This window comes from Juglans microcarpa x Juglans regia, chromosome 6D, assembly GCF_004785595.1.
Source record: "Juglans microcarpa x Juglans regia isolate MS1-56 chromosome 6D, Jm3101_v1.0, whole genome shotgun sequence".
Taxonomy (NCBI): domain Eukaryota; kingdom Viridiplantae; phylum Streptophyta; class Magnoliopsida; order Fagales; family Juglandaceae; genus Juglans; species Juglans microcarpa x Juglans regia.
The window spans coordinates 37,230,154-37,256,222 of NC_054604.1; the positions used below are offsets into that span (position 1 = coordinate 37,230,154).

General features: G+C 34.8%; 3 protein-coding genes and 1 long non-coding RNA gene across 4 annotated transcripts; all 4 read left to right on the forward strand.

The window, feature by feature from the left end:
* The first annotated feature begins 642 nt into the window (after positions 1-642).
* Positions 643-4,023, forward strand: LOC121235601 (glycerophosphodiester phosphodiesterase GDPDL3-like). The gene is made up of 8 exons (XM_041131936.1): positions 643-784; positions 1,111-1,407; positions 1,580-1,695; positions 1,873-2,374; positions 2,456-2,494; positions 2,637-2,882; positions 3,164-3,306; positions 3,454-4,023. The coding sequence occupies exons 1-8, from the start codon at positions 643-645 to the stop codon at positions 4,021-4,023; spliced, it is 2,055 nt and encodes a 684-aa protein (XP_040987870.1).
* Positions 4,024-6,300: 2,277 nt separating this feature from the next.
* LOC121236193 (glycerophosphodiester phosphodiesterase GDPDL3-like) lies at positions 6,301-11,477 on the forward strand. The gene is made up of 9 exons (XM_041132725.1): positions 6,301-6,733; positions 6,887-7,186; positions 7,298-7,413; positions 7,546-8,047; positions 8,679-8,717; positions 8,872-9,156; positions 9,873-10,015; positions 10,662-11,145; positions 11,372-11,477. The coding sequence occupies exons 1-9, from the start codon at positions 6,592-6,594 to the stop codon at positions 11,458-11,460; spliced, it is 2,100 nt and encodes a 699-aa protein (XP_040988659.1). The 5' UTR covers positions 6,301-6,591; the 3' UTR covers positions 11,461-11,477.
* A 146-nt stretch (positions 11,478-11,623) lies between these two features.
* Positions 11,624-12,291, forward strand: LOC121236195. The gene is made up of 2 exons (XR_005934666.1): positions 11,624-11,733; positions 12,233-12,291. It is a non-coding gene; the product is annotated as an uncharacterized LOC121236195 (long non-coding RNA).
* Positions 12,292-17,826: 5,535 nt separating this feature from the next.
* Positions 17,827-25,372, forward strand: LOC121236191 (glycerophosphodiester phosphodiesterase GDPDL3-like). Its single transcript, XM_041132723.1, is given in 10 exon segments — positions 17,827-18,095; positions 18,984-19,280; positions 19,611-19,723; positions 19,858-20,359; positions 21,205-21,243; positions 21,350-21,634; positions 22,272-22,414; positions 23,348-23,435; positions 23,438-23,827; positions 24,724-25,372. Coding segments are annotated over 10 exon segments (2,274 nt in total). The 5' UTR covers positions 17,827-17,983; the 3' UTR covers positions 25,029-25,372.
* Positions 25,373-26,069: the final 697 nt, after the last annotated feature.

A 26,069-nucleotide genomic window follows, 5' to 3' on the forward strand; every position in this document is an offset into this window, starting at 1 on the left:
TATTAACGAAATCTATTATTTTTTCAATTTTTTATAAAAAAAATTAAATTTATCTCAACTTATTTACATTTAAACATATCTCAATAGAATTTATAAAATATTATTATTTACAAACCATCTCGAAACATCGAAGATGATTTCAACATTCAAACAAACACAGTCTTAATATTGCGAGGCAAGCTGCAACCTAGCTAGCCGATAAGAATACAATTCACCAACGATTTCCTCGTACGTACTGATCATGTGCTTCTCTAATTCGTTAATTATGCCATCATTAGTTATGATCACTCATGTCCAAATACTAATTATAGCTTCTAATTATCCGAACTGTTATCCCTTTTCACCAATACGATTAAAAGACCTTTTTCCCATGCCAACCGATCTGCTGAATTTAGAGTATTTAGAGCTAGATTTGCATGCATGCCAACTTGGAACGACTCGCGTCAAACATGCAGTAGGAATTGCGCGGTAAGCGATCCCCTCACCTCCCGTTCGCTTGCAAATCGAGCGCTCTACCTCTCTCCCTCTCTCTCTCTTTCTCTCTATATATATGTGTGTGTGTGTTTTACAAAGATAAGAAAATCTCACAAATCTCCCGAGAGAAAACCTTATCGTCGGAAGTTACGTACGTTCTCAGCTTCAATGGTTTGCCAGCAAGCTTTTCCAGCAACGTGCAACCCACGCGGTTGGGCGTTCTTTCTTCTCCTGCTTCAGTGCTCCGCGGTATTGACTCTGGTATCTGCTCAGGAACCTAGCAAGACTGCTCGCTGGCCTACGCTTTCGGGTTTGTGTTTTGCCTCCAAGCCTCTAGCTAGTACCTGTACTGCCGAGAAAAATATAACGTTGGAACAAAACGAAAAAGTAGTTTTCTGCTTTCTTGAAAAATGAAAATCGCAGTGTGAATATTGTTCTTACGCCGGATTTACGTACGTACGTACCTTCGATATCTTTGTGAAACATTACACGTACGACGACGTCACAAACATATATTCCTACACAACAATGTTGTAATTCATTCATTTATGTTGTTTCTACTTGAGTCTTACATGGTTTACAATATCGCATGCTAATAAACTGATACATACAATGACTGGAATTAATATTTTGTAGGTAAACCGCCTCTAGTGATTGCACGAGGAGGGTTTTCAGGGCTGTTTCCAGATTCTAGTTCAATTGCCTATGATCTGGCACAGGCAGTTAGTCTACCCAATGTCCACTTATGGTGTGACGTGCAATTAACAAAGGATGGAGCTGGGATTTGTTCGCCGAGTGTCAAGTTGGAGAATGCTACTGACATTGCTACTATTTACAAAAACAGAAGTAGGGTTTACCAAGTTAATAAGGTCCCTACCCGAGGATGGTTTTCTCTGGATTTCACCTACAAGGAGCTAGCAAATAATGTCTCCAGTATGTCTGATTTTTCGCTCGCAAACCTTATTTTCTTTACATTTTTTTTTTTTTTTTGTTACCGTCGACGTACTCGATCTGTTTATAGTTGCTGTCAGTCAAGGTTTCTTCTTTTTTTATATGAGATTTTTCACCGCTAGCTGATGCGAATTTCTCTGTTTCTAATTATCAGTAACGCAAGGAGTCTATTCTCGTACTAACCGGTTTGATAACCATGGCTTCGCAATTATCACGGTTGATCATTTGGCTAAAAAACTAAAACCACCAGGCATATGGTTGAACATTCAGGTAATAAATGAAAGATTATGAACTTTGCTGTGTCTGTGCGCCTTAACATTGAATTGGTCTCCTTGATCGTTTGTTGTTTTAATTTTCCTCTGATAATGTTGGATTTGGCTTGGCTTCTCAGCTATCATGCATTCTGACTAACCCTTTTGCTCCAACACCGAACACTTTAATTTGCAGTACGATGCATTCTTCACGCAACACAAATTGAGTATGACAAGATTTGTGCTCTCTGTTTCGAGAAGAGTGAAAATTGATTACATTTCATCACCAGAGGTGGCTTTCCTAAAACGTATTGCGTCGGGATTTCAACCTACAACGACAAAACTGGTCTTCCGGTTTCTAGGACGAGATGAGATTGAGCCTTCAACGAGGCAGACATATGGCTCTCTGTTGAAGAATCTTAATTTTGTCAAGACATTTGCCTCCGGAATCCTTGTTCCCAAATCTTACATATGGCCTGTAGATGCAACTCTTTATTTACAACCTCATACCTCTGTTGTCGCGGATGCTCATAAAGCAGGGCTTGAAGTTTTCGCCTCGGATTTTGTAAATGACGTTCCCTTAAGCTACAATTACAGTCATGATCCCATATCTGAGTACTTGTCTTTCGTTAACAATGCTGACTTCTCTGTTGATGGAGTGCTGAGCGATTTCCCAATTACTCCATCAGAGGCTATAGGTAAGTCTTTTTTCTTCTACTAGGTATTTACTCTTAAGTATTTTCGTCACAATCCTGAATTTTTCTCTTCTCGTACTGCAGCTTGCTTTGCTCATCTCGGCAGAAAAGCTTCATCACAAGGTATATATATATATATATAATATATATATATATATATATATATATATATATATATATACACCACAGTCGCAAATGCTTATATACAACATTATTCTCGACATATATTCATTGTTGACACTCCTTCACCTTGCTCATTATGCAGCGAAACCATTGGTTATCTCTAAATATGGAGCAAGTGGAGATTACCCAGGTTGCACAGACTTGGCATATAAGAAAGCTATTGCGGGTGGCGCAGAAGTAATTGACTGCCCAGTTCAACTGGCCAAGGATGGGACACTATTTTGCCTGAGCTCAGAAAATTTGACACAAAGCGCAATAGTTGATTCAAAGGCTGTGGGTGGAATATTTTCCTTTAACCTGGCATGGAATCAGATTCAAACCTTGACACGTAAGTCGAATTGGGTTCTCCTTTACATACTCACTCTGTGCAGTGATACCCTTTAAACCACAACCCCTCCTTCCCAACCAGACAGCAAACGAAGAAAACATTCACTGAAAACTTTCATGCTTTGGAAAAATTCATCCTCTTAAATTTGTTTAAAAGCGTTTTTCGAGACTCTGAGATAAGCGTGATTGAACTTTACTTCGGTTTTAATTAATTCTCTGCATTAAATGAGGATTTCCGTTATTATCTACTTATATACTTGTATTTTGCATAAATTCCGGCAGCGGCAATAGCAAACCCCTCCACCAAGTATAGAATGTACCGGAACCCCAAGTTCCAAAATGCTGGAAAGTTTGTAACATTGTCCGATTTCTTGGCCTTGTCAAAGAACGCGAAATCTCTTACTGGTGTCCTGATCAACATAGAGGTGAGTATTTGCTCTGCTGCTTACTGTCTTTTTGTTGCTGAAATACATGATTTGCAATTTATCAGAGGTGTGTTTCTTCTCATGCCTCCTGATTTGAATATTTTTCTTGATCATCCCCGTTTGATTCTGTTCATCTGTTCCTTTCAGAATGCACAGGGAGTGAGAGTAGCCGATGCAGTCAACGAAGCCTTGGTCAAAGCTGGTTTTGATAAACAGACATCCTTAAAAGTTATGATCCAGTCCAGTAATAGCTCAGTTCTAATGAAATTCAAGGGCAAGAGCAATAATTACGAGCTTGTATACAAGGCTGATGGGGATATTGTTGATGGCCCCAACGCCGACTCAACCATTAAGAACATAAAGACATTTGCCGATTCTGTGGTTGTCAGCAAGGACTTCATCTTCCCTGAACTTCAAGCATTTATCACTAATACTACCAATATTGTGCCCAAGCTTCATGCAGAGAAGCTCCTTGTTTATGTAGAGACATTCAGCAATGAGTTTGTGACTCAATCATGGGACTTCCTCTCAGATGCAACTGTGGAGATCAATACATTTGTCCAGGTGGCAAAAGTTGATGGTATCATCACCGATTTCCCTAAGACAGCTGCCAGATACAAAAGTAAGTGGATTTACTCATATTCAACCTATATTCATGTGATCCATAATGTAATGTTGAAACTTAAATCCATATTTATCAAAAAAAAAAAAAATTAAATTGATGAAAAGAGATAAACATAGTCAGATTTCAAGTTTAGAACCTTTATTTAATACCATATCAAATGATCATCATCAGTACTTGTTTCAAGAACTATATCTTTATATTCTAACATATCATGAACTAGATCATTTCGGCCCTTTTTTTTTTTTTTTTTCCCTAACACCAAAATTAAGCTTAGCATTGCTATGTTTACTTGATACAGTTGAATACCAAACGCTCCATATCATGATATCTATTTGATACATTGGTGGTTCAATGAAATGCAGGAAATCGGTGCGTACGTGCGGGGAAAAAGACACCTTCGTACATGGAGCCTGTTACGCCTGGAAGTTTGTATGAATTCGGTGGTTATTTCTGAATTAAGATGATGGAGTGTTATAATAAAGGGTAGCATGCAATTGGTGATCGATGACCAGGTAATTTTCTCATGCAACGACACTCTAGCTAACTAGTACTATATATAAAAGTATATCATCCATCGTTAAAAAGTTAATTTTTTTTTTTTATGTGAGTTTTATAATATAATTTCTTAGGCATAGGCCTGGCACATAGGACTGAATCTGCTGACGTCTATGATCAGATGCTATAACCTAATTAATTAAGGACATGAACTCGAGTTAAAACTTGAGGTAGAAAATATTGATCAAGAAGGAAAAAGTAGAAAATCTGCTGATTTCCTGATCCAAATATGCTGGTTATAAGTTGAAGAAAACCTGTAAGTTCCTGCTGATCTTTTAATTTTTGGTTTGCAAATTTGCTTTACAGATCATCCAGATATGGTAATTGATGGCTGGGTTGAAGAAACTATGATCAAGTTCCTCCTTTAAGTACGTACCATATATTCATGAGCTGGTCCTCCTGCCCTCCAAATCATGAGCATGCGCATGATATTGTAGATCCGAATTAACTCAATATAATGTATCGAATATGCAGCCAATTATTAATTATTTTATTCTTTTGTATTAATTGTTGATCATCGATAGACTATTACTTAATTGTCTCTGATCTGGACGTATCAAAATTAATATTGTTCAATATTTTAGAAAGATCCGTACGTAAATGCGTTCTTATAATAATAACTCATGATTTCCCCCTGTACGACGTCGTTCCTTGTAAACAATTTAGAACATTAAAATTTGAAAGATAATACATAAATATGGAACATAAAGATCGTATACTCATCATTAAAAAAAGATAAAAAAAAAAATTATTATTTTATAGTCATAGAGTATGCATGTCAAGACAGATTTTCATTAGATTTTCTAATGAAAGTCTGACGAAGGAATTAATTTTTTTTAAAAGAAAAAATCTGATCAGGGGTGAAAATGATAAAATTATAAATTTTAGGAGAAATAAAATAATGGTGTGAAATCCAATTATGCACTTGACCCAGAAATAATCACATATATAATATAATTAAAGAACTCCTACTTTGACTCCAAATGAGAGAATATATATATTTTTAACCCTCACAAATACGAAAAAAGAATCTTCTATATATAACAATTTGAAAGAAAATTATCTGAAAAAAATTAAAATTAAAAAACAAAAAAAAATTCCTTCAAAATCTAATAAATCAATATATATATATATAGTCTTAAAAATCTGAAAAAATTGTCCCCCAAAATCATAGTTTAAAACATGTTTTTTTAAATTCATGTTGAATTATTGAATTGTTTTATTCAGCACATAATCCACATTATAATTTAAATGGTAGGATTTTATTTATAATCTTTAAATTTTAGTTTTAAAATTAAATTATACCACAAATACTATAGAAGATATTTGACACAACTAAATTATTAAACACTACTAATTTTGATAGAGAAATGTTATTTATCATTCTAACATCATACACTAATATGTGATTTATCGTTTCTATCATTTTATTTAAACATATAAGTAAAATTTTTCATTAAACATAAAACATATTTATATTTTAACGTGATTAGTCAAAAAAGAGTAAGGCGTGACTTATTTTCATAATTAATTTTATTTCATCTCATATAAATATTATAATTTTTTTAAGTTTTATACAAAATAAAATAAAGAATTTAATTTTTTAAAATTTTAAAATAAAAAAATATTTAAAAGAATATTTTATATAAACTTTAATCTTTTATCTCAATTTTCTTACTCATTGGCTAAATGATGATTGGTGCCGAGATCATCGGCGCCTTCTCACGTTGACTCGGTCACTACAGAGACTCGGTCACAGCCTCTGTAGTGAATGTGGGTGTCCTAGGCTCCTAGTCACCACTAACGTCCGGGAGTCTTTGTCAACTTTACCAACTTGTCCTTTGCCCCATCTTCCTCCCAACAGTTTGCCATGTTACTACAGCTTTGTTGCTTTGTTCGATCGGCGAAATGGTCAACTCGAATGCATGTGTTTTATGCCCCAAAATTTTGTCGTTCCGGTGAGGCTGTAAAGTTTTGGACTTTCGTGGGGGTCCCAGTGGTCCAACATTTAACGTGATGGTTACGCGCGTTTCTTGGTTAAATCTCTCCCTCTCCCCGCTAAGCAAATCACACGAAGCCCGATAGCGGGAAGTTACTAAGTTTCTATGGATTTCCGGCGAGCTTTTCCGGCAATGTGTAACTTACTTGGTCGTGCGGCCCTCTTTCTCACTCTGGTTCACTCGGTGGTAGTGGCTCCGGTCTCTGCTCAGGGACCTAAGAAGACCAGTCCCTGGCCTACACTTAGCGGTTTGTGTTTTTGCCTCAAAAGCTACCTCCTCTTTCTATGCCAACTCACTCTTGTTGTCTCAACTTGAAATGACATATCATCACTAGAAAAGCATGAATAAAGCTAAGTGTTCTTTGAATTAACTTACTTTTAATGATTGGATCAATTTGTAGGCAATCCGCCTTTAGTCATTGCACGCGGTGGGTTTTCAGGGCTATTTCCTGATTCTAGTTCACTTGCCTATAATCTGGCACTGCAAGTTAGCGTACCCAATGTGCTCTTATGGTGCGATGTGCAGTTGACAAAGGATGGAGTCGGGATTTGTATTCCGGACATCAAGCTGGATAATGCTACTGACATTGCGACTGGAAGTTTCAAAGACAGGAATAACGTTTACTTTGTTAATGGAGTCCCTACCCGAGGATGGTTTTCTGTGGATTTCACCTTCAACGAGTTAGCAAATAATGTCTTGCGTAAGTCTTGAACTATCCTAAACATTTTCTTCTTCACGTTTCCGCACTTGGGTTGGGTGTCTTATATATGAACCAATTACATTTTTCTTTGCATATGTTGGGATGTCATAGTCGCTCAAGGAGTCTATTCTAGAACCAATAAATTTGATGGCAATGACATCCGAATCTTCACTGTTCAAGATTTGGCTACCACAGTGAAGCCACCAGGCTTATGGTTGAACATTCAGGTAAATTGAAGATGACTCTGTCTTATATTGGACAACCCCCCCTTTTGTTTTTTTTTTGGTCGGACAGATATTACTCTAATCATGTAGAATGTGGCTTCTAAGCTATAATTTTGACCATTTGCCCTTTCGCAGTATGATGCATTCTTCACGCAGCACAACTTGAGTATGAGAGCCTTTGTACTTTCTGTGTCGAGAAGTGTGGCAGTTAGTTTTATTTCATCACCAGAGGCGGCTTTCCTAAGAAGTATCAGGACACAAATCAATCCTAAAACGACAAAACTGGTCTTCCGGTTTCTAGGACAAGATGAGCTTGAGCCTTCAACGAACCAGACGTATGGTTCTTTGTTAAAGAATCTTGCATTTATCAAGTCATTTGCCTCCGGAATTCTTGTTCCCAAATCTTACATATGGCCTGTAGATGCAACTCTTTACTTACAACCTCATACCACTGTTGTCGTGGATGCTCACAAGGGAGGACTAGAAGTTTTCGCATCAGATTTTGCAAATGACGTTCCATTTAGCTTCAATTACAGTTATGATCCTGTATCTGAGCACTTGTCTTTCATTGACAATGGTGACTTCTCCGTGGATGGCATGCTAACCGACTTTCCAATTACTCCATCGGCTGCTATAGGTAAATAAGAATAGTATTCACCTACATATCTTGCATTACCAATTATAAACTATTGGCTACTGGAACTCCTTGACGGATCAATTGAACGATCAAATCAATTAAGATTTTCCATTTTCAAATTGTAGAATTTGGCTACCAGGATCCCTTGATGCAGTTTTCCTTGGCTATATCTTGACCTTGAAGCACCTTCTTCAATGTGAAATGAATGACACTTCTTTAGTGAAAGTCCTTTGATATCAGTGCACATTTCTAAATCACCTTGAACGACTCTCTCATTTTGTTCTAAACTGGATCTCTTTCGAGCTTTCTACCATGTATTCATTAGTTATCCTACATCATCATCAGAAGTTAAAGATAAATCATTGTAGAAAACTGTTTACTAAACGTTACTCTGATTTTTGGAAACTTTGCCATTTCATTCATGGACGTGGGGCAACCTATGATGCAAAGTACCCTATCAGGTTATTATAGAAGTGCAGTGGTACATGTTCTCTGTCACATATGCTGCATTTGTGATTTTTTTAAGAACAGAAGCACTAAAATACCTTTCGTTGTGATTATCATTACATTATCGGCAGCTTATTAAAGTAATCCTTTCTTCAAGATGATGATTTCCCTTCTCGTACTGCAGATTGCTTTGCTCATCTTGGCAAAGGTGCTTCACCACAAGGTATATCATTGTTATGTATTGCTTCTAATAAAAGCTTTGATTTTGTTCTGCTAACAAGTGATTTTTAATTTTGTCTCCCGGGATCTCTCTATACCAACATTATTTTTCAGAATATCATTGTTAACCTTATTCTTTCCCCTTGCTAATTATCCAGAGAAGCCTTTGGTTATCTCCAAATGTGGAGCAAGTGGAGATTACCCTGGTTGTACAGACTTAGCATATACACAAGCTATTACAGATGGTGTAGATGTACTTGACTGCCCTGTTCAAATGGCAAAGGATGGGACACCATTTTGCTTAAGCTCAATAAATCTCCTAGATAGCACAACAGTTGCCGAATCAAGTTATAGCAACTTTACAACTTCTATTCCAGAGATTCAGGATGGGAGTGGAATATTTACTTTTAGCCTAACATGGAGTCAGATTCAAGAATTGAAACGTAAGTCAAATTTCGTTCTCCTCACTGAAACCTTTTGTGCTTTGAAAACGTTAATAAATTTGTTTACCAGTTTTTGTTGAGACCGAGAGATCAATATCCTTCCTTTTTATCTGCCTAAAATTGTAACTAGCAAAAGTTTTGCATGTAACTGCTGAAAATACTGTGACTTTATTTTTCATCTATATTCCTCGCGTGATCGTTTTGAAAAAAATGAATAAAACATAGGATCCACATGAAAAAAATTAATTTTTTAATAGTGAACCCTACTTTTTTTCAAAGCGTTTACGCACTTCATGATTTTATGTAGAATTACTCCTTAAACTTGTTCAGAACTACCAATGCACATACAATTTAATAGGAAATAGGAGAGTTTTGAAGAAGAGTGAGAAAGTACATGTTAGTACTGTTTTTTACAAGTGTTGAATGTGGCAATCAAAATCTTAGCCTTTCGGGATGCCAGGTCACATTTTGGAAAACTTTTGTATAGACCTCGGAGAAGGAACACTAGTTATAAGGCCCTCAATTGAGACAACCTAAATCCTAGCCCCTTCATTCCATTATTCATCTGTTTTCTCTATAAGATCTCTTCTGCTGCATTGTGGCAATGTTAGATAGAATCACATTCTGTTGTGTTCTTGTGAATATCATTAGCATGCTAGTCCTAAATTCCTACTTCAATCGCTGTATTTACTTGTTTTTTTCATAAATTCCTGCAGCGGCAATAGCGAGCCCCTACTCCAATTTTAAATTGTTCCGGAATCCAAAGTTCAAAAATGCTGGAAAGTTTCTAACATTGTCTGAGTTTTTGGCATTGTCAAAGAACACGAACTCTCTTACTGGTGTCCTGATCAGCATAGAGGTTAGTATTTGCTCTGCCTACGGTCTGTTAGTTGCTATTTAAACAACAACAACAAAAACTGAAGATTTTAAGGGAGGAGATTTTAAACCAGAAATCCTTGACTAGTAACCCATCAAGAGAGAGTGCGACCCCTATGGCAGCATTCTTTGTTTACTAAGGAGTTATCCAATACTCTGTGAGCTCCTTACTAATCCCAAAGCACGTACAGTCCCTCAGTCTTACACAAACCAGACATTTATCAGCTGGGGATGTCGCTGAAGAGTTGGCTGGATGCTAGTTGGTTGAGTGAAACCCATGGCACCATGATGAGAAATCATGCGTTTGAGGAAGTACCTTAGGGTTTTGAACTTTCTTCTTGGGGGAACTTGTGTTTCTTTGAAAATTTTGCAAGTCAATAAGTTTGTCATGTTTGGCATTTGGTTTAGGTCCATATTACCTCCCACTTCCCTTTTTTCTCAACATCTTGTTGATCAGTCCCTTATAATCGAAAGTATTTATGTACTTCAGTAATTGGTCCCTGGCCTTTCCTCCTTTTGGTCATGAGATTAGTGCAGAATGCCAGAAAAGTACCATTTTTTCTGCACATCCTGACTTTACTATCTCTAATTGATTATATGCTTTAATTATTCTGTTTTGTTTCTTTCAGCATGCAGACTACCTTGGAAAGAAGCAGGGATTAAATATAACCGATGCAGTCATCGATGCCTTGAGCAAAGCTGGTTATGATACCCAGGCATCCTTAAAAGTTATGATTCAGTCCAGTAATAGCTCAGTCCTAACGAGATTCGCGAACAAGAACAATTATGAGCTTGTTTACAAGGCAGATGATAATATTATTGATGCACCCAACTCAACCATTGAGAACATAAAGACATTTGCCGATTCTGTAGTTGTCAGCAAGGAATCTGTCATTCCTGAGATTCAAGCATTCCTCACTCATGCTACTGATATTGTGTCGAGGCTACAGTCCGTTAATCTCCCTGTTTATGTAGAGACATTCAGCAATGAGTTTGTGTCTCAAGCATGGGACTTCTTCTCAGATGCAACTGTGGAGATCAACACATTTGTCATGGGGACCAAAGTTGATGGTGCCATCACCGACTTCCCTAAGACAGCCGCCAGATACAAAAGTAAGCAGATACTTATATATATATATATATATATATATTAGATTCTCCATATATTTAAATGATTTTTGTTGATGGCCAAAGCTAAGTGTTGCATTACCACGATTGCTAGGCTTATGATCATTTTTATGGAGATATCTTTCTAATATTTCTTTCTGACATGTCTGATACAATTCCATTCCAACCACTGTGATAATTTATGATACATTGGTGCTTCAATGCAATGCAGGGAATCGGTGCTTAGGTTTGGGCAAAGACACACCTTCATACATGCAGCCTGTTAAGCCTGGCAGTCTCTTTAAGCGCTTCGGTGTCTAAGATAACGAGTCATACAATGACTAGTTTAAACCATATTTATATGTAGCTAAATTTGTAGATGGCCTTCACACAAGGTTTTCTGTTAGTGTTTCAGATTCAAAATCCCAGGAAGTAGAAAATATGGGGAAAAATAAACTGCTGAGTACGTTAAAATTCAGGAATTCACACACATGAAGTGTGGTGTGAGGATAATGAGTAAAATTTTTTATTTCGAATATTCATATCCAAATATGATGGTGTGTGGTGTATGTTAACGTAAATAAAGATGTCAGCGTGTGAGAACATTCTCATTGGATTGACCAAATGCATATTTAAATTTTAACTAATATCACATGGATTTACATTTGCCTATTCTATTTAAATTCAATCCTCACATTGGATTATCTATTTACTCTCTATATAATAATAAAATATTATTATTTTAATAATTAATTATTTATTTTTATTTTTATCACATTTTGTAGTTCTATCAATTAAATGTTAATAATAATTATATTCTAATTAAATTAATATTAAAAAAAAGTATTATTAAATGTTAATAATAGTTATATTCTAAATGTTAAATGTTAATTAGATTCTAATTAATTTAATTTGTTTGCATGGAGTGAGAAATTAATATTTTAATATTTGATGAAACAATTGTAGTTAGTTATATTTGGTGAAGCACTGTAGCTGAAATCCAAATTGTTTAAGAGATGCCTAATTCAATGTATTTTTTTACACAGATTATCTAAATTTTAACCATCATTCAACTTTGACCAAGCCAATGAAGATGCTTTGATATGTTCCTTATTTGAAATTGTCAAAGTAAGTTACTTGGTTTTTGCTTCTTGTTTTTTTGTTATTTTCTTACGTGTGATTTGTTCCTTTTCTTGCATATTGGTTTCTTAGAGTTATTCTTTCTATTTGATTTGTAGTTTGTGGTTGGGTCTTTTGATTTTTGATATCTGAATTTTGATCTTTATGCTTATTTGTAATCTACAGGTATCTGGTTGTAAACACGATTTTTCTCCGTTAAAAATGAGAATTATCAATAAAATTGAGGGAACACTGAACTCTTGCCTTCAAAATTTTTTTTTTTAATTTATTTTTATGGAACTTGCCCTCAAATTTCTGAATGCGCATGCAGTATCAACTCTTCCGAGGCTGGACCATCAGATGTGCTATCAACTATTTCTTCTTTTTATGTTTTATTTTTTTTCCTTTAATATGCAGCATGGAATAGAAAGTATAAACTCTTTAGAGGATGAACGCCCAAGTGACCCAAATTCCCACTACTAAAAAATAAGTCGATTAGCCAAGGCCTTTTGGAATAATTGACAATACATTGATTTATCACTAAGAGAATTAAGGATCGAATCCAACCTCACCATATATCAAAAACAAAAATGTCGGTTGCATATAAAAGAATATATATGATCATTGTTTCCTTGTACTTATTTTATTGTAACAAATGCCATACTTTCGTAAATGAGCATTTAAAATAACATAGGACGAGAGGATGGGGGACTTCTTGTTTCCTTTTGCACAATAAACAAACATTCCTTTAGAAATGACCACATAAGCTGTTTTATTTATGTTTCAATAGAGAAAAATAGGATCAAAATCTCTTTCAATTTCAAGTGAGAAAATAAAATATACTCTTATACCTCATTTATTACTGTTTACTATTTTTCTTTCATTTTACTATTTGAATGTGGATTAAAAATTTTAGAATATGACTTTCTTGCATAAGTTAAAAGAAAATAAATTCAATTAACTAACGTAATTATGTAAATTAATTAAATTTAGTAAGTCAATTTTTATAAAATTAAAATTGTTTTTAATTAAATTTAGTAAGTTAGAAAAAAATTAAAATTGTTTTTAATTAATTTACATAATTACGTTGGTTGTTTAAATTTATTTTCTTCTAGATTATATAAGAAAGTAATGTTTTGAAATTTTTAATCTAAATTTAAATAGTAAAAAATAATTTAATAGTAAAACGTAGTAATAGAGATGTAAGATGTCACCCAAAACTAAAAGATAATGATAGGTTTACTATCCTTCTACCACTTATTTATTATTCTATAGTGTATTTGAAATTTTAAATTTTTTTGTAATTTTTTTTTAAGTATTTTTTTTAACTTTATTAATCATTAAGAAAAAATTAAAAAATATATACAATTTCATTAATAATTATTTCTTTAATTATTAAATAAAAATAATAATAATAAATTAGTAATAGGAAGCAGTAACCTATAATTATCCCAAACCAAATGCCATTTTCCTTCGAGTCTGACCAAGCCTTCGCCGCGGATTTGAACGCGCTAGCTCCATCCAATTGAATTGAGTTAAACATCAAAGGCGCCCACCTCCAACGTGAGCTCTTACTTTTTATTATGGAAGACCTACTTCTGTAAACTGTTTTAGGTGACGGACCAATCAGAGTCCTCGTCCTCTTCTCTTTCATCGTGGTCCTCCCACGTGCTGCCAGATGGGCTTCTCTGCCACAGAAGCTTCCTTCCCCACTAATACCGTCTCGTGGTAAATGACAAAACGTCTCCAGATTTCGTCACATCTTAAGAACCTCCCCAGCAGGAGTAATCTGAGGACGACAATGTCTTCGTTGAATCGGTCGTCAATCAGATACTGTTCTTTCTATTTTCTGTCTACGGGGTTCTGGGTTTTACACATTTATTTTCTTTTTAAAAAATAAAAAATAAAAAATAAAAAATGTTTAATATTTGAGTAGGTAGAGGGATCATGCAAACAAGTCTTTATAACTTAAAATAGTAGTGATCACAAAGTCTAGTGGTTGTGTATCATTTCTTTTTTTATGTGCAAGTTGTTTAAATTAATTCAAACTTACATGCAATGCCACGCGTTTGAGATTTTGTGACTTACATTTGGCTTGAAATGGTAGATTTGGCATTTGAATCTTTGATCGAGTTCATAAAATTATAATATTTTCATGTTGGTGTGTAAAGCGCAATATTCACATCGGTTAAATAATAAGATTTGATTTGTAATATTTAAATTTTAAATCAAATTATATTATACAAGCATTTAAAAATATAAATTTTTTATAAAGTAAGTTGTTGGAAGGGCATAGTGATGATTTTGGAAAAGAAGTGAGAGAATCAGTGTGAATGATTCGCATCACACTTTATGAAACCTTTGGCTTTGGGGTAAAATGTTGGTAGCCGAAGACCTTTTCATTTTTTCAGGAATGAAAGCTGAGTCAGTTTAACAATAATAGAAAAAGACTCTTAAAAAGGCTCAACGAAAGTAGTGGTTTGGAGGGGAAAGAGGGTATCCAATCCTAATGACCTTTGCATTTAATTTGCGTCAAAAGGTATATACTTTTTTTTTTTTCTTCAGGACCCTTCTCCCACCCACTTGACCGCAAAAGTTGCTCACCCCGTCTTTCCGCCTTGCTCCGCTCATTTTAACTTATTAACTTGTATTTGCTTTATTGCTTATTTAGGTTTACATTTTAAAAAAGAAAAAAATATATCCATTATTTATTTTCTCATCATCTTAAATAATAGATTCATAAATAAAATATAATAAATAACTTATAATCTTTTAATATCACATCATGGGATGGTGAGAATTGAGATGATGAGTAGCATTATATACAGTCATTTTAAAAAAGAGTGACATCTACTAGTAAAAAATTATTATTTTTCATATAGGTCTTGTATTTATTAATTTTTTTAAAAACATTTGCGCACTTATTACTATAACTATTATTTTTAAAAAATATAATGTCTGGAATTTTAGTTCTACCAAAATGTGATTAAACTCAAAAAATATAATGACATTTTTACCTTTAGTTTATTTTTAAATATTACTATTGTATAATTTTTTAAAATTAATTAAAATAATTAATAATTAATTTAGATAGGAATATTATTGCAAAGAAATTGAATAATAGGAAGTGTGTAATCGGTGATACAGAGATTATCGAAGGGTTCCAAAGGACAGAAAACAAAAAAAAAAAAAATCACATTAAAAACGACTCGTTTACTTGTATTTTACGCATTGACTCAACTCCCAAGTCTTTTAATTTGAAATTTCCAATTTGTTTTTTTTTTTTTTTTACCTCAACGATAGAACAGTCGCCGACGCCGACGTTTCACAATATATGGCCCAAAACTTTCACTGTCGTGACTGTAGTCTGTAACGTTTACAACAGTGGTGGGTCCCAAGACTTCAAAGAAACAGATCCTACGTCACTTTCTTACAATTATTGAGTAAAATAATATTTTGTTATCATTTATTTTTACTTTAATCTGATGTGTTTAATTTAAAAATAATATCATTTTATTAATCAATTGTGAATGAGTTGGTGACTTGGTGTTGTATTTTTACGGTATCACTTTTTTTTAATGACAGGTGGGTAATATTAATAAAAAAAATTGCGATAAACACATCTAATAAAAAAACTGATTAAAAAATAATGTTAGATATAATAATAAATTATATAAGCGGCATGTATTTTTTTAAATAAATAAATATAATATTTATATAAAAAAGATCATTTTTGAATAATAAATTTCAATCTTTTTTAAATAAAAATATTGTATTTATACATCTTCTAATTGTAAATATTATTTTTTTAAAAAAATACATATTTTTTATAAATTTATCTGATAATAAAAGAACTTTATGCTAATTTGTAAAGTACTTTTTGGTTATTATGTCTGAAGCGCATGCATGTATTTTCTTGATATGTATTGTATGGATAATGGTAGGTTTGATAATGGAATTATATATATGTTTTAAAAAAGTTAAAAATATTTAAAAAATATTTAAAAGTAATAATAATAAAAATAAAATTTTTAAATAAATAATAAAATGGTGATAGAAGTATAGTAATCCTGTTATTATCATAGACCAAGACTCTTTTGCGCGTTTTGCTTGCATCATGTGTTGGTAGGCCCAATCATTGCGTACCACGTTTACACTTGCCAGATTGGAGATGGCCATGTTGTGGGGCCCGCTCTAGCTGTGTTCCATTTAGCTGTATCCCGAAAAATAGTGGCCGGCTTCGGTTGAAGGCTGGAGCGCCAGGATGCAAGTGCAACTGTTGACTTGATCATTTGTCCACGTAAGAATAAAATCAGGGCACGTTACATCGTGAGAAGTTTTTTGAGAATTGCAAGGAGTCTAGGATAATAAAGAAACTTTTTAATATTAAATTTATAAATAGACGTACATTATATTTTTTTATAACAAAATAATTTTATATTTTAACAAATCACATCATATTAATTTTGAATTTACTTTTATAATTTTTTTTAATGATTAAATCATTTTTCTAATTATTTTTGTAGAGAAATCATTTTCTTTTGATTAAAATTAGTTTAAATAAAAAATAAATATAATTTATGAATAATAGTGAGATATTTAAGTTAAGGTCTCGTTTGTATTCACAATTCATCTCAATTCATTTCACTACTATTCATTACTATTTAACAACTTTAACTCACAAATCTCACTACTATTCACAATCCATCTCAATTCAATTTCGAATCCCAGTTACACCTAAAATAAGATAAATTAAAAATGATTCAAATTAAAATATTTTATAAAATTTTGAAAATAAAAGAGAAAAATTAAATAAAAATATAATAAAATTAAAATGTTGTTAATATATTATTTTTAATATTATTTTTATTTTAAAATTTAAAACATATGTTTTTTCTTTTGAATTTCATTTTAAAATTTGAGAAAATTGTAAGAATTATTAAAATTGAAAAGTGTTTGTTGTGCCTAGATATTGAGATGAGATAAGATAAAATGAAATCATATTTCTATCCAAATTCAGATTAAAATGCAGTTTGAATAGTAAATTGATATGAGATGAGTTGAAAAAAAAGTTAAAAATTAAATAAAATATTATTTTTTAATATTGTTATTATTTTAAAATTTTAAAAAGTTGAATAATTTATTATATTTTATATAAAAATTTAAAAAATTATAATAATAAAATAAAATAAAATGCTTGTTGTATCCAAACATGCCCTATTACTCTTTATTATTTATAAAAGAATTGTATTCAGTAATTACGTGCACATTATTTAGCAATATGATTTCAAAAGTTACAATGATTTCGATTTTCAACGCGAACACGGTTGTTAAGTCGTGTTTGGGACAAGATAAGGCTGTATGGTGACTGTATACCTCAGAGTCAGACTCGCACTCTCTCGCGTTCAGATCACAACAGAAACCGCTCGGCTTCGCAAGCCGACTTGGAGCAGCCTTTTCCGAAGCAACTTGAATACGCGTCGTCGAAAATTAAAACATTATAGTATAAAGGCAATTTTAGGCTTCACAAAAATATATACTTTTATATATATATATATATAAAAATGTAAATCCAGAATCGCCAGCCTGAAAAGCTTCAGAGCACAAGCTCACCCTCTCTCTCTCTCTCTCTCTGTCAGCTGAGCAAATCGCCCACATTTTCCGAGAAAATCCGATCGCCGGAAGTTACCGAGCTTCTACGATTTGCCGGCGAGTTTTTCCGGCAATGTCTAACTCACGCGGTCGAACCTTCTTTCTTCTTCTGCTTCACTCGGTAGTAGTAGCTCTGGTCTCTGCTCAGGGATCTAACAAGACAAGTATCTGGCCTACACTTAGCGGTTTGTGTTTTGCCTCAAGCTCCCACCCCCTCTCTCCCCTTCCTTTTTAAAATTAATGTGATTTTTCTGCTCGATTATTTTCTGTCTGGTTGACGAGAAACCGAAGTAAAGGAAAACTAGATTTTGTATCCCTTTGGTTTTTTTTTTTTTTTGGGGGGGGGGGGGGGGGTTGTCACCGAGCTTAGTTGATTAAGCTGGGTAAAGAAGAATTTTTATCCTGTTCGGCTGTTGAGCTTCTTAAGTAAGGAGCATTTCCTACTAACAAAATCTGGTCTCGTTCTTCTATTTTTCGAATATGTTTTTTTTTTTCTTTTAATCTCAACAGCCAAATGAATCTTAATGCTTCGTGTAGAGATTTTTTTTTTTTTTTTTTTTTCGTGCAATGAAAATCGGAAACTCAGCTGACGAGATGTATTGAGTGAAACGAAGAGACATGAAGACTTGTAATCTCGAAAAATTGATCTGAATAGCTTGATTTATCCCCAAGTTTTTCTTTTTATTTTCTTCAATTAAAAGAATCTCATCGTGTAAGCGGCAGTCTTCTTGGCTTGCTTTTGTGGTTCTATTATGTCATATATGACAGTAGAAATTGACAAACTTTATAATTTTCGGGAACTGAAAGGTAAAAATGATGCGGAGATTACATTTGGCAAGTACTTTTGGAGAGATGTTCCCTTAAACATTTCCACCGCTATATGTGTGGCACAAAATGGGACACTACCTGAAATCTTAAATTAAGCCAACCTTGGCTAGGACCAATAATATTATTGTAACCACTCACTCTTGTTGTTTCTACTTGACATGGGATTCTATCACACATGAAACGTTCGTGATTATTTTTGGCTACCTGTTGCATGAGCTAATTGATATGATTCGATTATTTTGTAGGTAATCCGCCTTTAGTCATTGCACGCGGTGGGTTTTCAGGGCTATTTCCTGATTCTAGTTCTGTTGCCTATGATCTGGCGCTGCAAATTAGTGTATCCGATGTGTTCTTATGGTGTGATGTGCAATTGACAAAGGATGGAGCTGGGATCTGTGTGCCCGACATAAAGTTGGAGAATGCAACTGACATTTCGACTGTTTACAGCAGCAGGAGTAAGACCTACCTTGTTAATGGGGCTTCTACCAAAGGATGGTTTTCGGTGGATTTCACCTTTAGTGAGCTAGCAACCAATGTCATCTGTAAGTCTGAGTAGTAGTCCTTAGCAACTTTTTCTTTACTTCTCTCTCGTATAGGCTACTTGGAGGTCTACTGAACCATCCTTTTTTATTTTTTTTTATTACATATAGTTGGATGCCTATTGTTCAAGTAAATTCTTATGCACGTAAGCGAGTATGAGATGAATATGGATGATTAGGATTCAAATATTGTTTTCCAATGTCTATAGAGTAATGTAGTTATGCTTCCCCTCTTTCAAAATACTGTTACAGTTGCTATCAGACTGTGCTGTTGCTTATTTAATATGCTCTTTTGCATTAGCAGTTGATGCAAATTTCTCTGTTTAATACCAGTAAATCAAGGAGTCTATTCTCGAACTAATAAGTTTGATGGCTCTGGCTTCCAAATTCTCACCGTTCAAAACTTGGCCACAATGAAGCCACCAGGCTTATGGTTGAACATTCAGGTAAAATAAAGACTATCAACTGTCTTACATCAAATTTTTCTTTGCCTTTGTTGTATGACTATTTCTCCAATCACGTAGGATATGGCTTCTCAGCTATCATTTTGAGTAACCCTGTTATTCTAACACTTTTTCAGCATGATGCATTCTTCACGCAACACAATTTAAGTATGAGAAGCTTTGTACTTTCGGTGTCGAGAAGTGTGATAATTGGTTATATTTCATCACCGGAGGTGGGTTTCCTAACAAGTATAATGAAGCGATTTAATCCTGGAACGACAAAACTGGTCTTCAGGTTTCTAGGACAGGATGAGACTGAGCCTTCAACCAACCAGACATATGGTTCTCTGTTAAAGAATCTTACGTTTATCAAGACATTTGCATCTGGAATTCTCATTCCCAAAGGTTACATATGGCCTGTAGATGCAAGTCTTTATTTACAACCTCATACCACTGTTGCCGTAGATGCTCATAAGGCAGGGCTAGAAGTGTTTGCATCAGATTTTGCAAATGACGTTCCATTTAGCTTCAATTACAGTTATGATCCATTATCTGAGCACTTGTCTTTCATTGACTATGGTGACTTTTCCGTTGATGGTCTGCTGACCGACTTCCCGCTTACTTCATCGGCAGCAAGAGGTAAATTATTTTATTCACTTTGTAAGAATAGTTTTCATCATAAAGTATAGGTTCATTATCAGGTTTTCTTTTAGTTTTGATTTTGGAACTTCCTGAATGAAACTTGATTTGGCTATCTGAACCCCTATGAAAGATTTAGTTTTTTGAAATGATCAAATCAAATAAGTCTTAATTCCTTGTGGGTTTGGCTACCTTGACCCCTTGTTTGATTTTTCCTTGGCTTGTATCTTGACCTTGAAGCACCTCCAATGTGAAATGTTTGACCATTCTTTGGTGCAATCATGTGATATTAGTGTGCATTTTCAGATCGCCTTGATTGAGTTCCTTTCATTGCATTTAAAATTGGTAGCTTACTACAGATGCATCCACGAGTCATCCTATGTTTTCATGAGAAGTTAATGAAGCCCCCATCCATTAGCAAAGCTTCAAAAACTTCCACAAACCCGCCTTTGGCAGACCATTGACGGGGTTGTGGTTGGGGCTAGAAATCATTATGCAATATAGTTCACCAAATCGCTCTGATTTTAAGGAAACTTTTAAATTTCATTCTCAAACCTAGAGCTACCTTTAATGCGAAGCACCTTATCAAGTTATTATAGTAGTCAAATGGATTTGTTCTCTGAGTACTTGCATATATTTCTCCATCCTATGTGCTGCAATTGTATAGTTGAAAACAGAAGCATTGAATCACATAACGGAAATATATGGATAACTCTGATGCAAACAGTGTTTTTGTTCTTTTCTGAATCTCAGACACAAACATTAGTTTTTTATAATTGAATTATTGGCCATTTATTTCAATCATTATTTCCTTCAAGATGCTGATTTCTCTTCTCATACTGCAGATTGCTTTGCTCATCTAGGCAATAATGCTTCAGCACAAGGTTATCACTCTTTCATATTGCTTCTGATAAAAGCTTTGACTTTTTGTTCCTGCTCATAACTGACTGATAATGTTAACCTTGTTCCTTCGCCTTGTTTACTATCCAGCAAAGCCTTTGGTTATCTCCAAAAATGGAGCAAGTGGAGATTTTCCTGGTTGCACAGACTTAGCATATAAGAGAGCTATTGAAGACAAAGTAGATGTCCTTGATTGCCCTGTTCAATTGGCTAAGGACGGAACACCATTCTGCTTAAGCTCGATAAATCTGATAGATAGCACAACGGTTGCCCAAACAATATATAGCAACCTTACAATTTCTATTCCAGAAATTAAGGCTGGGACTGGAATATTTACCTTTAACATGACATGGAGTCAGATTCAAGGATTGACACGTAAGTCAAATTTGGTTCACCTCATTGAAAGCTTTTGTGCTTTGGAAAATGTTATACTTCAAAATTTTGTTTTGCAGTTATTGTTAACCCAGGGGATAAGTATCCTCCCTTTCTACTACCTAAATTGTAGCTGCTGGAAATTTGACAGCCTTATAACACATTCTGAATTAAATGGTGGCTTACTGTTATATCGATGTTATTAGTGATTTTAGGTAATCATACTGACATGCAACTTGTGGTGAGGTGTAATTAGCCAGCATTTCCAAACTAGCCACTTAAAACTCTTTCAGAACTCACTTATAAAAAATATATATATATATATATATACAAGACTATGACAGTTTTGACTTCATCCAATCAAAATTGTTTTACCTTGTGAAAGTGAATCTATTTCTTAACCTTTTGGGAGGCCATGTAGCATTGTGGACTGAGTAGGAAAACAAATAAGGCCTAAGTTGAGACACCCTAAATCCTTATGTGTGGAGAGGGCCCCCTTTTGCCATTTTGCATTCGCTTTCCCTGTTTCTGTATCTTCTGCTGCCTTTTGGTTATGTTATTTGACTCATATTCTGTTGTGTACTTTGTCCTGAACGTTACTTCAGTGCTTGTGTTTAATTATTTTCTAATAATCCTGCAGCGGCAATAGCAAACCCTTACTCCACTTATAGGTTGTTCCGGAATCCAAAGTACAAAAATGCTGGGAAGTTTCTAACATTGTCCGAGTTTTTGCACTTGGCAAAGAATGCGAGCTCCCTTACTGGTGTCTTGATCAGCATAGAGGTGATTATTTACTCTACCTCCCTATAGTTACTTAGAAATTTAAAAGAGAAAAAACCTAAAGCTAAGGGAGATTTCAAACCAGAAATCCATGATTAGTAATTTATATGAGAGAGTCTCATGCCTATTGCAGCATCCGACCTTTTGTTTACTAAGAAGGTATTCAAAACTCTTCGAGCACCTTAGTAATCCCAGGCACGTACATTTCCCGTCCTACACAAACCAGGCAGTTATTGGCTGAGGGTTTCACCAAAGGGTTCGCCAGATACTAATTGGGAGGGTCAAACCCTGCATGATGAAAAATCACGAGTTTGAGGAAACCCCAAGAAGTTAGAACTTTTTTCATGGTGAAAGTTGTGTTTTCTTTGTTTTGTAGAAGGTGGTTGAGGTGGGAGGAGAGATGAGTGGTACCAATATGTTTATGGATGTCTATATAAAGTTGTAAAAAGTGTACTTATCAAAAAATAAAATAAAGTTGCGAAAAGCATGTGAATTGCCATGGTTGGCATCTGCGTTGGGTCTATATTAATATTACCTGCCTCATGATTTCCTTCTCAAAATCTTTCCGATCAGACCCCTCAAATCAAAATGTGAAATTTTAAGCATAACATAATTCAGAAATTGGTTCACCTTCCACAACTTGAGCATGGGCTCCGGGGAAGCTTTGCAAATAAGAGTGGGTAGCTTAAAAACATTCCTGTGGACTCACATTGTTGATGTCTATTCCACTGTGGTGGTACATCCTCATCTGTTTTGAACAAAAAAGAAAATTATATTGACTGTGGTGCAGAAAGTATCGTGTTTCATACTGTTCAAAGATGTTTGGATGTGCAATTTGTGTGGCACCAATTGAGAAATTGAGATTTCTTCCCACCTTGACTTGACCTGACTATTCCTGTTGATGATGCCATTTTCGTTTTGTTCATTTCCTTTCAGCATGCGGCCTATCTTGCAGGCCAGGGATTAAGTGTAACCGATGCAGTCACTGATGCCTTGAGCAAAGCTGGTTATGATAATCAGGCATCCCAAAAGTTATGATTCAGTCTGCTAATAGTTCTGTTCTAATGAAATTCAAGAACAAAAAAAATTATGAGTGTGTGTATAAGGTTGACGAGAATATTCGTGATGCCCTCGACTCAACTGTTAAGAAAATAAAGACGTTCGCCCATTCTGTGGTTGTCAGCAAGGACTCTGTGTTTCCTGAAAATCAGGCGTTCATCACTAGTATTACTGATACCATATCAAAGCTGCAATCATTTGGGCTCCCTGTCTATGTAGAAACATTCAGCAATGAATTTGTGTCCCAAGCATATGACTTCTACTCGGATGCAAATGTGGAGATCAACACATATGTCATGGCTGCCAAAGTTGATGGTGTCATCACCGACTTCCCTAGGACAGCTGCTAGATACAAAAGTAAGTGGATACTTATATTGAAGTTCTTTATTTAGATGATGCAGAAATACTTATATTGAAAATCTTTATTTCTTCTTGTTTTGACACATCTGTATACCAAATGCTCTATATCATTATCAAGTTGGGGAAATTTTGAGTGATAAGCTGGGTCATACTGGCAACTGTATACTTGATATAGATGGTCTCATTGGTATGCAAATTAGAATGTGTACTGTGTTTATTTGTTGGTGTATATTAGCATATACATGTGGAAGTGGGGTCAGGTTTTGGGGTTCGTTCCCTTGCTCATACAAACCAAACCTCACGATGACCTGTGGATGGCTGTTTTATGAAGTTGAGCCTGCCTTCACTTCCACCTATGGGATGCACAATCTCCTGCTGAAATATGACAAGACAGTATACTCCTATACTTGTGGTGTATTTGCTACTACGGACAAGGATTTCACAATGATTTACAGAGAGTGATGGGGAGATAGCTTGAGCTTCTGGGTTTTGAATGGTGATGTTGCTGTAAGGAAAATTGTTTAAGTAACTCTCTAGGGTGAGCACTTTACATCCATTTCACCACTACCTGGCTATAAATACCACTCGAAGTACCTGCTGCTGATAGCTTGAGGAGAGCCAGCCCCCTAGGTTGGCCCTCTGATGGGCATACCCATTGGGTTGGGTTTGGCCCAGTGTCTTGAGACTTTTTATGGGGAACTGTTGGCGGATGTCAATATTAATGCAGTATTGCAGCTAAGACATATTGCACACCTTGCCTCTATTTATTCCAGGCACCTTTAAGAATCAAGTTGGCTGTGCTATATAAAACTTTTTTGTTTTTGGCTTGGTCGAATAGAGCTATTCAAGTTTGCCTCTAGTTGCTGATACAATGTTGCTTCTGTGTAATGCAGGAAATCGATGCTTAGGTTTGGGCAACAAGACACCGTCTTACATGTCACCTGTTCCACCTGGTGGTCTCATGCAAGTCATTACTGAATCCTACATGCCACCAGCAGAGGCTCCAAACCCTGTCCTGACAACTGAAGATGTGGTGGAGCCACCTCTGCCCTCTGTTTCTCCGCAAGGCCCAAGTACCAGCCCAGGTGGTGGAACTTCAGCAGTAGCTCCAACTCCGCTGAATGGGCAACCCAAGCTAGCTTCATGCTTCTTCCTGACATACCTAGCAATGCTTCTTGCTGCTCTTTTTCTATCCTGAAAGATGTAACACGTTCGCACATTATTTTTGTGCTCTTGTATTTCTCATTTCGTTGTGTTACCGGGAGCTCTTTGCTGCATGGAACGTTAACAAGGCCAATACCAAATTTTCCCGAAGAGCAGTGAATTCTTTCATCCTCTCCCATCCTTTTTTTTTTTTTTGGAACTTGTAGGCATGTTCATTCTTTTCCCTTGTAATTTAATGACAGATTCTTGAGGGGTACGTGTGATGATGGAATTATTGTAGTCTGCAATTTGCATATCTGTTTTGTTTAAGATGTAGCCATCATAGATTATTCTTTGGTGTGCATTGTGCATGAGATGAGTATGAATGTTTATTGATCAGCCATGATGTCTGAAGTGTGAACACAGTATGCAGCTCAATCTGTTTCGGCTCGTTTGTATGAACATGTAATTGAATTAATAGCGACATGGCACGTCGCTTATTTGTGACAGAAACAGTAACAAAAATACATCGTCTCAAACACCTTACACCGCATGACACGTAACGTTAAAATGAGGAGTCTTTCTATCCAGCTGCCTATGTTGTACATGTTTTTTTTATTTTTCCTGCTAAAATAATTAAATTTTTCTACTCATCATCTCTTGACTACATATTTGTTACGGGAAAAAAATAAAAAGATAAAAAATAAAAGTAAGTGTATGGTATATGGATGATAAGCATAATTATTCTAAAATGAGTGCATGTTCAAGGTTTTCTCGAGCTTTTGTCCGAACTTGAGAGCTTCGAGTGGGATAGGTTTACAATTCTTTACAATCAAGAGTATCTCAACTACTCTCAAATACTCTCATTACTATTTTTTACTTTATTATTATATTTTATTTATTTTTTATATTATTCATTATTTTTCACTTACTTTTTACTATTATTTAATATTTTATTATTACTTTTTCATTACTATTCATAAACATTCTTAACACTTATAAAGTATTCTCACTTCTCAAACCTAGGTCAGCGGCAGAGCCTAGAGTTGCTACAAAATAGATCCCATATAAACAAGTTACGACTGTCAACTCAGTT